At 48.3% G+C, this 15,696-nt stretch overlaps 1 protein-coding gene across 5 annotated transcripts; it reads left to right on the top strand.

The window, feature by feature from the left end:
* Nucleotides 1–808: 808 nt before the first annotated feature.
* Nucleotides 809–15,480, top strand: NONO (non-POU domain containing octamer binding). 5 transcript variants are annotated; one of them, XM_079963008.1, is made up of 11 exons: nucleotides 809–1,149; nucleotides 5,223–5,360; nucleotides 6,894–7,087; nucleotides 10,582–10,883; nucleotides 11,702–11,797; nucleotides 12,201–12,397; nucleotides 12,490–12,574; nucleotides 12,760–12,859; nucleotides 13,028–13,070; nucleotides 13,301–13,410; nucleotides 14,552–15,480. In XM_079963008.1, exons 2-11 carry the CDS (start codon nucleotides 5,231–5,233, stop codon nucleotides 14,687–14,689), a joined length of 1,395 nt encoding a protein of 464 aa, XP_079819134.1. In that variant the 5' UTR covers nucleotides 809–1,149; nucleotides 5,223–5,230; the 3' UTR covers nucleotides 14,690–15,480. The 5 variants fall into 5 exon arrangements, with proteins under 5 accessions (XP_079819134.1, XP_079819131.1, XP_079819130.1 ...); XM_079963005.1 differs by having other exon boundaries at nucleotides 811–1,145; nucleotides 6,867–7,087; XM_079963004.1 differs by having other exon boundaries at nucleotides 811–1,149; nucleotides 6,867–7,087.
* The last annotated feature ends 216 nt before the right edge of the window (nucleotides 15,481–15,696 follow it).

Below are 15,696 nucleotides of genomic sequence, written 5' to 3'. Positions count from 1 at the left end.
ACGGCTACCTATCTGTAACTACCTCACAGGGTTGCTGTTGGGATTAATTGAGAGTGGTGTGAGCCAGCATGATATCCTTGGAGGAAAAAGTGGGATATAGATGCAATTAATATTGGGCTGCAAACCACCTTCCCAAACCCATTATTGGACGGAGGTACTGTTTTGCTTGCTACTGTTTTATGCATTTTTGAGTTTTTAAACCGCACTTACCTCCCTCTTAAGTGGAAAAAAATAATGCACAGGATCGGTGCGCACAATCCTATTGCCAAACCCAGCACATTTTTGCAGCTGCTCCTGGGCATCATGTGGACAAGAGTTCCACCCGCCCACGCTTATGCACAGTACATGCTTAAAAGGCAGGGACTTTAACGCCAGAGCGCGCTCCAACGCCCCCTGCAGACGGACCCAAATCCGCGGCACTGCTGCTTTAAGTAACAGCGCCTTTTTCTACCGCGCCTGCGCAGGGCCCCGCGGCGCCGTCACGACGCTCGCTCCTCATTTCCAGCCACCCACCGCCTCCCCTTTTCCTGCCCCCTTTGTCCCTTTCTCGCCTCTCACCCAAACTTGCTGTGGGAAAGAGGCACAGAGGGGGGGGAACCTAAAACGCCCCTCAGCCCGCCATTGGCTGCCGTTTGCGCGGGCTGCGGGGGGGCGATGAGCGAGGCCAATAGGACGCGCGAGGGCCCACTCCCGCCCAGGCGAACGCCTCCGACCGGCGTCACCAGCGGCCACTCAGCGCAAGCCCGCCGGAGCCCCGTCGGCCAATCAGTTCGGCGGCGGAAGGTGGGGCGAGCGCAGCAAGCTCGGGAGAACGGTTTCCGGCCGCGCGCGCCTTTTCCCCTCCCCCCGCTCCTTTTTGGCGGACCCCCCTCCTCTTCCTCCTCCCTCGTTCCTCTCAGCGGCTTTTCCTGAGGTGAGGAGGCCGAGGCTGCCTGGCTGGCCGGCCGGCGAGCAAGCAAGCGCGGCATTTGCGAGCCGGGGTCCGGCTGAGGGACGAGGCGGGGGCGGAGGAGGAGAAAGGCACCTGCCGGCAAAGGCGGGCAAATCTAGGCCGGGGCTTCTGTAGCGCCGCTGGGCCTCTTCGCCGCCGCCTGAGGTGAAGGAAGAAGCAGCCGCGGGCAAGGCAGGAGCGAGCGAGCGACCGAGTGAGTGAGCGAGCGAGCGCATGCGCGGCCTACCTCCCCCTCACGCCTGGTCCGGGAGCCCCCACCCCAAAAGACCCCTTGTCCCTCTTCTCGCCCCGTCCACCTCTCTCTCTTCAGGGGTTTGGAAGAAGTCGGCGCTGCCTCCTCCTCCCTGTCCCGATTGCCGGGCCAAGTACCCGAGGGACCGGTTCCGAGAAACGGAGGTCCGTCGGCGAAGTCTCGTGCGCGGCGAAGAGACGCAGCCTCCGGTTTTGGACCGCGGAAGCTGCGGCGAGAAGGAGATCCGTGGTGGGGCCAGGCTGTCCGCTGCCTTTTCTGGGTTCTCGGGGCGGATGGGGTCGGCGGGAAAGCTTTCGGCGGTAGTAGTACACTAGTAAGGTGGGGCGGAGTGTGCGTGTGTTGAAGGGGGAGGGCTATTGGTTTGCCTGCTTCTTGTTTTCATTATGTATTTTGGGGCTTTGTTCAGCGACCCGTCCTGAGGCTTCCGCGGAGTAGTGGCATCGCCTCCCGGAATCGGAGGCCGCGTGTTTATGAAGGAGCCAGTTTGCTGGAGGGTTGCTGTTTGCGCGCGGCAGCGGCGGTGTGGGGAGTAGGGGACCTGGGCCAGTTCCAGGGGCTTTCTGGGGGATGCCTGACCGAGCAGGGCTTTTTGTTTGTTGGCTCCTTCGTGTTGCTAGCGCTGCCTTTGTCAGCATGGAGCCCCCCTGGGTGTTTCCGGGCAGCTGCTCCCGTGGAGGCGAGTCAGTACACCTGAGGGTGGTTGTAGCTCGAAACTACCTGCAGGGGAATCGCTTTGGCAAAAGTTGCCTGGCCTGGCAGCACCCAGTGAAACGATTCAGCACACGCAAAAGGAAAGACATCTTCACATATTTGTATAGTGAAACTCTGAACTTGGCTGGCATTAAGATGTTATGATGGTTGTTGAGGTAGGTGCTTCAGATGAGGAATGGGAAAACTCGCAAAGGAGGAGATATGTGGCATTGGTCGTTAACAATAATGAGCTGTGTATGATTTCCAGGACCAGAGGCAGTATGCCTATTGGATGCCAGTTGCTGGGGAACAATAGTGGGAGAGGGTTGTTGCCCTGTGAGCTTCCCAGAGGTATCACGTTCTCCACTGCAAAGAGATAGGATGCTGGTCCAGCAGGGCTCTTCTTGTGTGCCACACAGGTGACTTTGGACCTGCTTGAGATATGGCCAGTCAACCCAAGCTGCTGTTTTCTGCTCTCTGGACTGCAGCTGTTGGCCTGCTTGGCTCGGTGCTGGATGGGAACAATTCGGACAGTCCGCCCCTGCCACTTAATGGATCCAAATGGTTTCCAGAGAGTGATAGGGGATATTTTATCCCATGTTGATGGCCTTTCAGCTGATTCCCTGGTGGCCCACTGGAATGCAGAGTTAACCAGGGCTATTGACTGTGAAGCTCCCTCTTTCCAATTGCATGGAGCCCAGACAGCCTCGTGGTTTTCTCCAGAGCTGAGGGCGATGAAATAATAACTGAGGCGGCTAGAGCGCTGGTAGCGGAAAACTCATTCTGAATCAGACCGAACATGGCTTAGAGATCAGCATTGAGCCTACCAAGTGGCGATAGCATCGGTGAAGAGGACCTTCTTCACTGCCTCTATTGCATCTGCAGAAAACAGCAGCAGGAGACTCAGGTGGTTCACAGTCTAACGGAACCACCTTCGCCATTGGGGCCTGGTAAGGTCCCCAAGATCTCATGCAATGATTATGCAAAGTTTTTTGCAGATAAAGTCACTCAGATTCAGAAAGAGGTAGATTCCACTGTGGAAGCAGGGCTGGGGCGGGAGAGTGCTAGACTCCTGTCTAGTCAAGTTGCATGGGATCAACTCCAATCTGTTACCTCCAAGGATGTGGACAGGCTGCTTGGATGAGTGAAACTGACCACCTATCTCCTTGATCCTTGCCCATCCTGGCTCATAAAAGTGGGCTGGGCAATGGGCTCTGTGGGGTGGTGAATTTTTCCCTCTGTGAGGGAGCCTTCCCAGACCCGCTGAAAGAGGCAGTTATTAAACCGCTTCTTATAAAACCATCTTTGGGCCTAGCCAATATGGCCAAATATCACCCAGTCTCAAATCTTCCATTCTAGGGCAAGGTGATTGAGCGGGTGGTTGCTGAACAACTCCAGGCACACCTGGAGGATGCGGATCATTTGGATCCCTTCCAGTCAGGATTCAGGCCTCATCATGTGACTGAAGCTGCTTTGGTCATGCTGGTCGATAAGCTGTTTCCTAGTTCTTCTGGATCTCTCAGTGGCCTTTGATACCATCAACCATGGCATGCTTCTGAACCGTCTAGAGGAGCTGGGGGCACTATTATACAGTGGCTCCGCTCCTACCTCCTGGGCTGTGTCCAGAAAGTGGTGTTGGGGGATGAGTGGGCTCTCACTTGTGGGGTGCCTCAGGGTTCCGTCCTCTCCCCCATGCTTTTTAATATCTATATAAAGCCACTGGAAGGGATCATCAGGGGGTTTGGGCTGGGTGTTCATCAGTATGCGGATGATACCCAGTTCTACCTCTCTTTTAAATCAGAACCAGTGAAGGTAGTGAATGCCCTGTGTGAGTCTGGAGGCAGTTGGAACATGGATGGCAGCTAACAGATTGAGGTTGAATCCTGACAAGACAGAAGTACTGTTTTGGGGGGATGGGGTCCGGAATGGGGTAACTGCCTCTGAAGGACCAGGTGCATAGCCTGGGAGTCATTTTGGACTCATAGCTGTCTGTGGGGGCACAGTTCAATTCTGTGTCCAGGGCAGCTGTCTACCAGCTCCATCTGGTATGCAGGCTGGGACCCTACCTGCCCGCAGACTGTCTCACCAGAGTGGTTATCTCCTGCTTGGACTACTGTAATACGCTCTATGTGGGGCTGCCTTTGTAGGTGACTCGGAAACTACAACTAATCAGAATGCGGCAGCTAGACTGGTGACTGGGAGTGGCTGCCAAGACCATATAACACTGGTCGTGAAAGACCTACATTTGCTCCCAGTATGTTTCTGAGCACAATTCAAAGTGTTGGTGCTGACCTTTAAAGCCTTAAACGGCCTCAGCCCAGTATACAAGAAGGAGCATCTCCAGCCCCATTGGTCAGCCCGGACACTGAGGTCCAGCTCCGATGGCCTTCTGGTGGTTCCCTCACTGCGAGAAGTGAGATTACAGAGAACCAGGCAGAGGGCCTTCTCGGTAGTGGCACCTGCCCTGTGGAACGCCCTCCCATCAGATATCATGGAAATAAACAACTATCAGACTTTTAGAAGACACCTGAGGCAGTCCTGTTTAGGGAAGTTTTTAATGCTTGATGTTTTACCGTGTTTTTAATATTCTGTTGGGAGTCACCCGAAGTGGCTGGAGGAACCCAGCCAGATGGGTGGGGTATAAATAATTTACAGTGGTGCCCCGCAAGACGAACGCCTCGCAAGACGGAAAACCCGCTAGACGAAAGGGTTTTCCGTTTTGGAGGCGCTTCGCAAAACGAATTTCCCTATGGGCTTGCTTCGCAAGACGAAAATGTCTTGCGAGTTCCTGCGGGGTTTTTCCCCCTTTTCCTAAGCCGCTTATCAGCTGATCGCTAAAAGCCGCTAATAGCGCTAATCCGCTAAGCTGTCAATGGGCTTGCTTCGCAAGACGAAAAAACCGCTATACGAAGAGCCTCACGGAACGGATTAATTTCGTCTCGCGAGGCACCACTGTATTATTATTACTATTTATTAGTGACTTCCCATAGTCTCTTTCTAGCCCTATGCCTTGAGAGTAGTTCTCAGATGGTGAAGCCAAGGAGTAAAAGTGGACCCCTCTGCAAGCAAAGCACATATTCTGCCCCTGAGCTTTGAGGCTTCTTCCATTTGTGAGCTAACAAAGCTGCCACCCACTGGATTGGATTTGTTGCAGCTCTCCAAAGTACCAGACACACAGTCCCCAACCTCCAACTCCATCAGGAAAGATCATTTGTAACAGAAGGTGCTGGTATTTCAACCCCTGATCTTGTGGGAAGAAAAATGTGTCCTCTGACACTTTGGTTGTGGGTTCATTGTACTTATATTTAATTCTTTCCCCCCTCCCAGGTTTGAAGATGCAGGGCAACAAGGGCTTCGCTATGGAGAAGCAAAACCACACTCCGAGGAAGCAGCATCAGCACCAACAACAGCAGCAGCAGCAACAACAACCTCCCCCAGCTAATGGACAGCAGGCCAACAACCAAAGTGAGTGGCGGCTTCCTTGGGTAACATCCACACTGGAGGTGGTGTCCTTTCTTGCAGCACTTCATTTGGGACATAGTTTGAAAAACACAGCACCTGTTCCAATTCTCTTCCACATGGGAGGCTTGTGATTGCACTTTATTTCACCTTTACTTGTTTACTAAGTGTGAAGTGGCCCTCTGGCTCCAGGGAATTACACACAAACTTATTGTGAGTGGCCAGTGGAACAAACCCATACAAGTCATTTTGGTATCTTTGGAGATGTCATAGTCATATGGTTAGATCTCCTATAGATAGTGCAAGGTATTAGTCTTCCTTTGGACCTGGTCACCACTGTGTGTTCCAAAAATATTCTGTTCATTGTGTACTTGCAGAAGCTACTGTTTTCAAAGCTACTGTTGTTCAGTTGCATGATTGAATCACAGCTTGGTTTGAAAGTCTTAGGCTGGTGAGAACAAGCTCAGTGACACAGAAAGCATATATGAGGTGGGAATTTTTCAACCAGATCTGGTGTGATTTCTTGCGACTTTAGATAGGTACTTAACATGTCTGCCTCAGGTCACCAGAGGTTACTGTTGGATTGACTCTTAAAGGGTGTATCCCCCCCCCCTCCCAATATTAGCATTAACAGCAAATCCCTTCAGCACATGAGGATTGCTTATACTTCAAATCCTTAATGTGACTTGCAAACTAAGCTGGCATAACTTAATGATTTGGTTGCTAGTGGTCTAAGAATGCATGATTATTTTTAAATTGCTAGGAGTTCAGGGCTTTGTAGATTATAGGTATAGCTAAATGGTGGATGGAGACATGGCTTAGCTTATGCTTCTGTGGCTGATTGGGTTGCTTTCTAAGATGGTTTGCTTCTTTCTGCACTTAATGAACATTATGGCTTTCTTTCTACAACTGGACTTGGATGCTCGCTTCTTCATTTGCTGCAGTTCCTCTGGCTTCTGAGCACTTTCTCACCTCTTAATGCTCGAGTCCTTTTTCTATCACAGCAATATGTGGCCTCCTTCAAACACCCAGAAAGACTGGTGTTGGGCTTTGATTCTGATCAGTCTTTTAAGACAATGGGTAATGTGTTCTAACTGGCATTGCTATTTGACTGTATCTTGAGTTGCTTCCTCCAGATTGTAAATTTGCAGGCTGTATTTGGAGCCACACTCTCCCATCTGCTGCTGTGTGCTGGAAAGCTTCCTACCAGCACTGTCATGTAAGTGCTGCTAAAAATCTTTGTTTTGGACCTATCCTTCCAGCATTTGCAGTGCTCTGGCTGTCCTGCAGGTGGCTTTGCATTTTCAGTCAATGGGCCATATCTTTCATCTGCGCAGGGCAAAGGCTGCTATGGGGCTGACTCTTCAACTCCCAGGGCCTCCGACTTGTGTTGACCTGCAGTTGCTGCTAAAATAGTTAAGACTGGATGTGTGTTGGGAGACTGGGTGAATGTTGTGACCTTTGTGCTCTTCAATGTGTTAACACTCAGCGTTTGTTCCCCCAATTTTGTAGAGCGATTCTGTACCTTATTCCCCTCAGATGAAGGCCTGACAATTGACATGAAGAATTTCCGAAAACCTGGCGAAAAGACCTTCACACAGAGAAGTCGCCTGTTTGTGGGGAACCTGCCCCCAGATATCACAGAAGAAGAGATGAGGAAGCTGTTTGAAAAATATGGGAAGGCTGGAGAAGTCTTCATTCATAAGGACAAAGGCTTTGGCTTTATCAGGCTGGTGAGTGGCTATAGTGTGCTAAGGATTCCTATGGTTTGGCGAAAGTAGTGCTGCTTTTAGTGCTAGCCACGTGGGCTTGAATGGCCAGTGCATGGTTTCATATTGTGTGCACTGTGAATGCTGCATGTGGCACTTTCTTTTGTGGAAGCAGACTCTCGCGTGATGTTTCTGAGTTAGGACTTACAGAATAATCCTTAATGCCTCTGGTCCTGGAATTTTATGAGGATTGTGAGAAAACCAGTTGTTTACAGGGGGGCCTGGGTTGCACTGGCAGAAAGCAGAACATCTTCCCTAGGGAAGTGATCATTATGGCATGCAAGCTTAATGGATTATGCTAGTTGATTCCCCAGTAGCTCCAGAATCCCTAGCTGCTCAGTTCTAGCTGAGTTTCGCACATGGAGCTTCCAGCTGTGTACATAAAGAGATGAAGAAGCTCTTGAGAGCTTTCTTGGTGGCTGCTGTCCATAGGCTTTTGAACTTACAATGCTGGCAGAGCTGACCTGTTAATGTTCTTAGTCTGTGCTTCCAGGCTAGTATTTCTAGAACTGAGGAAGAGGAGATGTGCAAACTCTTGATCTTCAATCATACATAATGTGTCAAAGGAATATATCAAGGTGGGAGGGCAATGATGAGCTGGTTTATATTCTGTATTTTTTAAATTAGTTGTTTAAGAAATACAAAAGAAAAAAAATAAAATGGCTAATTCAGTGAAGGAAGAAGGCCTAGTCTTAAGTACCGTATTTTTCGCTCTATAACACGCACCTGACCATAACACGCACATCGTTTTTAGAGGAGGAAAACAAGGGAAAAAACATTCTGAATGAAACAGTGGATGTATCATTTTTGTGCTTCATGCTGTGGCCACAGACATGTGATCTGATGGTGAATTTGGGGTGACCAAATGCAAAGATCCTGAGGATCCATGTAGATCCATGCTTTTTAACCACGTTTTTGCACCATTGCAGCCCCAGGCAACAGTGGGTGCGTGATTTTTGGGGGGCAGGCTGTAGCCATGGACATGCTATGTGATCTGATGGTGAATTTGGGGTGATCCAATGCAAAGATCCTGAGGATCCATGTGGATCCATGCTTTTTAACCACATTTTAAGGGGGGAGGGAAGGAAAAACACAGAACGGACAAGGAGCACGAGAGGGGTGTGCAGAGAAGCAGCTGGCTAAGAATGCAGGAGAGGGGTATAATGGGAGGGAGGAAAGGAAGGCAAAAGTGCGCTCTCTCTCTCTCTCTCTCTCTCCCTCCTGCATGTTTTCAGCAGCAGGAGAGACACTCTGCTTTCCCCTCTGCTTGCCTGGAGGGGAGGGGCTTTCCCTGCTCTTTGTTCCGTTTGAGCAAACACAGCAAGGAAACAGAGGTGGGTGGGCAGTAAGACCCTGAGGCAGAATGCAGGAAAGCAGCCGCTTCCTCTTTTCAGGTTTCCCTTCTCAGAGACGCGCGATTTGATTTTTGCCTGCTTTTTTTTGCCTCCACTCGCGCCATTTGGCTCCAGGGACCACACATTCGCTCAATAACACGCACAGACATTTCCCCTTCCTTTTTAGAAGAAAAAATCTGCGTGTTATAGAGGGAAAAATACGGTACTTGTTACAGTAATTTTTTTTAATCAAAACCTTATAATTTAGAAGCATTAAAATAAAGAATGAACAGTACAACTGTGTAAGCATTAAATATTCACTCCTGATTTGAACTTGGGCAGGTATGCTCTCTATAGTAAACTGAATTAGTTCTTTCTTTTAACTTGCTGTTTAATAACGTTTAAACACCAGATTTTGCACATAAATTTAATGCAAAATGACATATCATCCACATTTATAAAATATTAACAAAATTAGACATGATCTAACAGGTTTATGGGACGCGGGTGGCACTGTGAGTTAAACCACAGAGCCTAGGACTTGCTGATCGGAAGGTCGGCGGTTCGAATCCCTGCGACGGGGTGAGCTCCCGTTGCTCGCCCTGCTCCTGCCAACCTAGCAGTTCGAAAGCACGTCAAAGTGCAAGTAGATAAATAGGTACCGCTCCAGTGGGAAGATAAACAGCGTTTCTGTGCGCTGCTCTGGTTCGCCAGAAGCGGCTTAGTCATGCTGGCCACATGACCCAGAAGCTGTACGCCGGCTCCCTCGGCCTATAAAGCGAGATGAGGGCCGCAACCCCAGAGTTGGCCACGGCTGGACCTAATGGTCAGGGGTCCATTTAACAGGTTTATAAAATGTTAGAAAAAGGATTTTTATTATGATGTTTAGCCTATAAAATGGGAAAGAATATGGAACAAGAGGCCTATAAAATCAATTTCAGCAAGGATTCAACAATCTACTCTCAAGATATTTTTAAGGTGGCATTGTACACTAGTGATCTTATCGTATATAAGCCCCAATTTCTCTCCAAAGTACTTCTGTTGCAAAAAAAATAAAGGCATGCATTTCTGCTTATGGTGGGAATATCATTCAGTGTCAGCTTTTGGAGAGGTGGTGAATTGGTACCTCATTAGCTTTCATGGGGATATGGGATGGGCCAAATGAAGACTGTTTGGATAAATAATTGATTTTATCTCTCTATGTATGTATGTATATATATTGCTGGCTGCCAGGATGGTTATTGTAAGGAAAAGAAAATATTCAGAGGAGTTGGATAAAGATTTATTATCAAATCTGGTCCATAGTAATTTTTAAAAAATAACTCAGAAAATAAGGTACTGTATATTAGAAGGCCTGTGGATTTAATCTCCTGTGAAATATGCTGCCGTTTGAAATTCTTAGTAACTTCATCTACACGTGAGATTATGTAAGACCTTAATGGTAACATCTAGTTATTTGTAAACAAAGCAGATTTTTTAAAAAAGAGCCTGTTACTACTCTCCATAGTAACAAGTACAACAACAACAACCAAAAATGGATTGTGAATATAATGAATTTTATATCTGGTTTTCTTTCCTTTTCTTTGTCCTTGATTTTGGATCCCTCCCAAAGTCTGATGTATAAAGAATTTATTTTGCATCCCAGATCCTATGCCACATAGTACTTTCCCACTCTGTTCTGCTAATTGTTGTTACTCCAGTGTTGAGGCGCTAGGTATGCTGTATTTTTAAGAGTAGCTTACAAGTGTGTGCCCTAAATGTCACACATGAAAAGTTCCAGTTGGAAAATCTTGGGCTCCCTTTTCTCAAGTGTGTTTGGATCTACTCTCCCATGAGAGTCATGCATTCATCGGTTCCCTGATTTTCATCTCTTCTCTCAAGTCCTGGCTATTTGTAATGCCAAAGTGTTCTCTTTGCTGGGCTCCCTACACTCTCCATTCCACTCTCTTTGGGAATAAAATTGTTTTTCCCGTAATATGTGCTTTGTTAGGGAGTGCCTACCCCTTTGTCTCTTCAGGGAGGTGCTTGGTCCAGTAGCAGTGAGCTGGTGGATTATTTACCCACTTGAAATAATTCTGGTGTGGTGGGCTTTAATGGGTGGTGCGTGTGTGTTTTTGTCTCCAGGAAACTCGAACTCTGGCTGAGATTGCAAAAGTGGAGCTGGACAACATGCCCCTGCGTGGGAAGCAGTTGCGCGTGCGCTTTGCATGCCACAGTGCCTCACTGACTGTCAGGAACCTGCCACAGTTTGTGTCCAATGAGCTTCTGGAGGAGGCCTTCTCAATGTTTGGCCAAGTGGAGAGGGCTGTGGTCATTGTGGATGACAGAGGCAGACCTTCTGGGAAAGGCATTGTAGAATTTTCTGGAAAGCCGGCTGCTAGAAAAGCCCTGGACAGATGTAGTGAGGGTTCCTTCTTGCTAACCACGTAAGTTATTCTAGTTTACTATTGTAAGTGCAATAAAAGAAACCAGGTCTTTTGACTTAGGGCGGTGTGTGTGTGTGTCTTACCAGTAAAGGTAAAGGTACCCCTGCCCCTACGGACCAGTCGTGTCCGACTCTAGGGTTGTGCGCTCATATCACTTAAGAGGCTGGGAGCCAGCGCTGTCCAAAGACACTTCCGGGTCACGTGGCCAGTGTGACGAAGCTGCTCTGGCGATCCAGCACCAGCGCAGCACACGGAAACGCCTTACCAGTAGAGGGCAATAAAGAGTGCATTTATTCAGTGGGCCTGAATCTTAAGTGATATTCTCTATCTGTGTCTACAGAGCTAAATGAAGAAATACAGTATTGCAGTTTTACTCATCACCAGTCATTGCTTATGTTGAACAGGGCTGGTAGAACAAGAACTACAACCAGAAAATTGTGGGCTCTACATTTGGTGCTCATACCTTTATAAGAGATGCTTTTTGAGCACCACAGGACACATGGTGGTTTGCCCAGTCAAATATTATTTGCAAGGCTGGATCAAAGGTATTATGGATTGCTGGCCACAGCAGAATCTCAGGTCTCTATTATGCTGCTTTAGTGCTTCTTATCTCTGAACATTGTTTTTCACCTGGGAGTCCTTATTGGTCCCAGGAGGCAGCAGCATTCAGCTTCAGGGAAAGAGTGTTGGTAACTATGCTAAGGAAGGCCCTGATCATGCCTAAGCCTGTACTCTAAGCAAAGGCTGCTGCTAGCTCTTGGATTTTTGCCTTTAAAGAGGTTGGCATTTATTTAGGTGGATACAATTTTCATTGACAGGTTCCCTCGACCTGTGACTGTGGAGCCCATGGATCAGTATGATGATGAAGAGGGACTGCCAGAAAAACTTGTCATCAAAAACCAACAATATCACAAGTAAGTACCCTGTGGAAGGAGGAGAAGTGGTGCCTTCTTAGGGGAAGCTCATCTGAGGACAGTTACATTTTTCTGGGAAATACCATTGTTATTAAATGGATTTATTACTGTTTTCACACCAATTTCTATAAAGTGGCTTCCAGAAACATAAAAATGTAACAGAAAGCAGCATGCAAGTGTTTTTTCACCTTTTTTTTTTTTTGGCTTTTGCTAAGCATAGTGGTAGGATGCATAAAGCAAACTTAGTAGCTATCTAAGCTTGATTCCCTTTCTCAGAAACATTCATGATGCAAGCTGCTTGCCTGTAAACTTTACTTTCTGCCTTGACCCCAGTCCTGTGACTCTCACTAACTCAAGTTGCCTTCTCCTAAGTGACTGGATTTTTTCCACCTTGCTGTTGCAGGGAGCGTGAGCAACCTCCCCGTTTTGCACAGCCCGGTTCCTTTGAGTATGAGTATGCTATGCGTTGGAAGGCCCTGATTGAGATGGAAAAGCAGCAGCAAGAGCAAGTGGATCGCAACATCAAAGAAGCACGGGAGAAGCTGGAGATGGAAATGGAGGCAGCTCGTCATGAGCATCAGGTCATGCTCATGAGGCAAGGTGAGAAGCAGAATGGCGATGGCCTTTGCAGTTTGCTGGGAGCAGGTAGTGCAGGCACCCTGACCTGTCACCCCTGTGGATGTTTTTTCCAGACTTAATGAGGCGCCAGGAAGAACTTAGGAGAATGGAGGAGCTGCACAACCAGGAGGTGCAGAAGCGTAAACAACTGGAACTCAGGTGAGCAGGGAATGAGTCACACCTGTCTGTGAATTTACTTGAGATGTGCTGGTAATTGGTAGGACTGTGTAAGGGCAAGGCTGTTGCCAAGAAGTGTCTGAGAGCACCTGTAGCTTGTGCATAAGCAAGTCTGAATTGTTTGATATCACACAATTGGTGTGACTATATGGGAGCCTTCCTTGCAGGCAAGAGGAGGAACGCAGGCGCCGTGAGGAAGAGATGAGGAGGCAGCAGGAAGAGATGATGAGGCGGCAAGAAGGATTTAAGGGGGCCTTCCCTGATGCGGTAGGGGACTTGCTTCACCTGGTGGGGTGGTGAGGGTCAGCTTCTACACTTCATACAGTTTCTAACCCCTTTTGGCCTGGGCAATAGCACAGAGAAGCTTCTTTTATGTGCCCTGCCAGAAGGAGGTGTCGGGATGTTGTCTGAAGCAAGCTTGTCTTTCTGTTTCAGAGGGAGCCTCCAGATATGCGAATGGGACAGATGGGTATGGGAGGTAAGCTGCAAGTGGTTTTTCCTCTCCTGTTAATGTTTTGGGTTGGGTTGTGCTTCATCAGCTGTTCTATGTGGTGGCTGCAGGTTCCTAAGTCAGCAGGTAGCTGAGCTCTGGGTGGGCCACAGGTGCTATTCACCAGCAGGAATATGTGCAGGAAGGGAGCTGAGCTTTCAGTGGCCACTTAACCCTCAGGGGTATACAGACCAAGAGGCCTCCTTGCTTTTCCTCAGGTGCGATAGGCATGAACAACCGAGGGACGATGGGAGCCACCAGTGTTCCGGCAGGGCCACCACCTGCAGCTGGTCCTGGGCCAATGATTCCTGATGGAGCCATGGGAATGGTAAGGTCAACCAAGTGCAATTAGGCAGGATTTGGCTGAGAGGGTGGGTTACAAAACCCTTGATCTAGGCAAGAATCTGCATGAGCAGCTTCTCTCTCTGTAAGTTGATTTGAATCAGCTAGCTACATGATTCAACTAATGGTTTGGCAGGGGGCTGAAGCAAAGAAGCTAAGCCGTGTGTTCCCCCTTTTCCTAACTTGGCAGCTGTGCATTTGTTGCGTGGATGAACCTCACTGGGGTGGATTCCTAGCATTAGTTTCCCTGTGCCACAATACCTGGCCTGTTTGGGTGGCTCCCTCAACACCACAACGCTACTAAGCAGTAAATTCCCTTTTGCCTTGGCTGTGGTGGGTTGGAGAAACTAATCAAGTCTCAAACACATTGCAAAGACAGTGTCAGGCAGGGTAGCTGATGAGGTACCCGCCTTCTGGGCATGCTTGTTTAAGAACAAGGCAGAAGACCTAAGTAGGTGTGTGCTTAAGTGATCCAGCACAGTAGTTTGCATCAGCTACTAGTGTGGGTGTCCTGGAGAAGTTGTATTGCTGCTGAAGTAGTATGTTTTTAAATGAGAGAAACTTCCTGGGCGAGATTTACTCAGAATGGCAGCCTATACTTTTTTTAAATAAATAAAGCTGCATTGAGTGCAGAGTGGGGTGGCTTCCTGTGTTTAGAGCAGCTGTGGAGGCTGAAGCACAGTGCAGGCATTTGCACTTTTTCATGCCTTGCCTGTACATTGCCATTATGCCAGTGCCTTTGGATGACTCAAACAGGCAGTGCCATGTTGGTGGCATTGGTACCCTTGCATGCCTCTAGTTGTACCCAACTATCCTGTCTCCTTGTGCTGCTCTGTGCTCTGTTTTGGATACTGAAAAGCATTTTTATTCCAATCTTTGCCAAAAAAGACATGACAGAAAATGAAAAGGGATTGGAAGTCAGAGAGAACTCAGGTGCTGTTGCTTTGGTGCACAGTTTAATGTGTTCTTCCTAAGCCCTCTTGGGCCCTGGTGGTTCCCCCATAATGGCTATTGGTGGAGGAGGGAAGAGCATACTAAGTGGAGGTTGCATGGGGTCTGTACAGTTGCAGTCAGTCTTGAGGGATGTTTCTAACCCAAGCTTCTTTTCCCTCCTCACTTTCCTTCAGACTCCACCGCCACCCGCTGATCGCTTTGGCCAGGGCGCTGCAATGGAAGGACTTGGAACCATGGGAGGAAACACACCGGGATTCAACAGAGGAGCTCCTGGGGGGGACTTTGGCCCGAACAAGCGTCGCCGGTACTAAATGGGGAGGGAGGCGTGTCCAGTCTCCTGCCCATTCCATCGGGACACCCCTTAAGGTCTTCCCTTGTGCATCCGGGGTCTGGCCATGGCAAAAGGGCACCCAGCCAGATTTGTAAAGGGTTTAGTCGATTCCACAAGGTGCATTCCTGCAAAATGCAATGTGAAAATGGATCCCAGGAAGCTTCACTAGCTGTGTAGTGTGAGAGGCCAGGTTAGGACCTTGATGTCTCTCCCATTCCCAAGCACCACAACACAGGTTCAGCCCCCAGCTAACTCAGCTGCCATTGGAGGCCTGTTCTGCCTTCATGCAGCTCTCTGGATATATTTTTCCAGAGCAGTAGAGCAGGGCCTGTGAGTCTGTAAATGTCTGTAGCTTCAAACGGCTTATCATGTGGGGGACGGGGGACTAGTTTTTTTAAAGAATAAACATGTAGCTTTTCACTTTTCTCCTCTGGACCATTTTTTCCTTTATTGTAGCTCGCTGGTGCAGCCAGGAGGGCCAGGTTAGTGGTGGTGGTGATATGGAGATGACTTATTCAATGTGTTGTACCATTTAAAAAAACAAAACATTTTTTTTACTGGTAGAAAAGTACAATCTATTGGACAAATTAAAGTTTCCTGTTGAAGACTCAAGTTGAAACAACTGTTCGTATAACCCTAACTTTGCCTGTCTTGTGTAGAAGTATGAGACTTTCTTTATGTGAACCTGAGTTGTAATCGTCCACTAGCAGGTTGAGTTTGTCTGAAGATTGTTACAGGAATGCATTATTAAAAGGGATTTTAAGCCTTTTTCATCTTGTGTGGCATCTCTTCTGTTTCTTGGGCTTGTGTATTTCTGGGTTTTGGTCACTAGAGGGAGAACCTACTGCATTCTTTCTGCATCTCTTGGAAGTGGCAGCCAGATCTCTACTTTTTCTGAGAAGTCCTGAGACACTGTGTTTGAAGATACCACCACTCTACCCCCCAGTGTTCTCTTCCTCCAGCAGTGAAGCTGATATGTCTTGTGTA

The sequence above is a fragment of the Podarcis cretensis genome (genome assembly GCF_951804945.1).
Source record: "Podarcis cretensis genome assembly, chromosome: Z".
NCBI lineage: Eukaryota > Metazoa > Chordata > Lepidosauria > Squamata > Lacertidae > Podarcis > Podarcis cretensis.
Note: the sequence above shows the minus strand (reverse complement) of the source record. Positions and strands in the feature narration are given on the sequence as shown.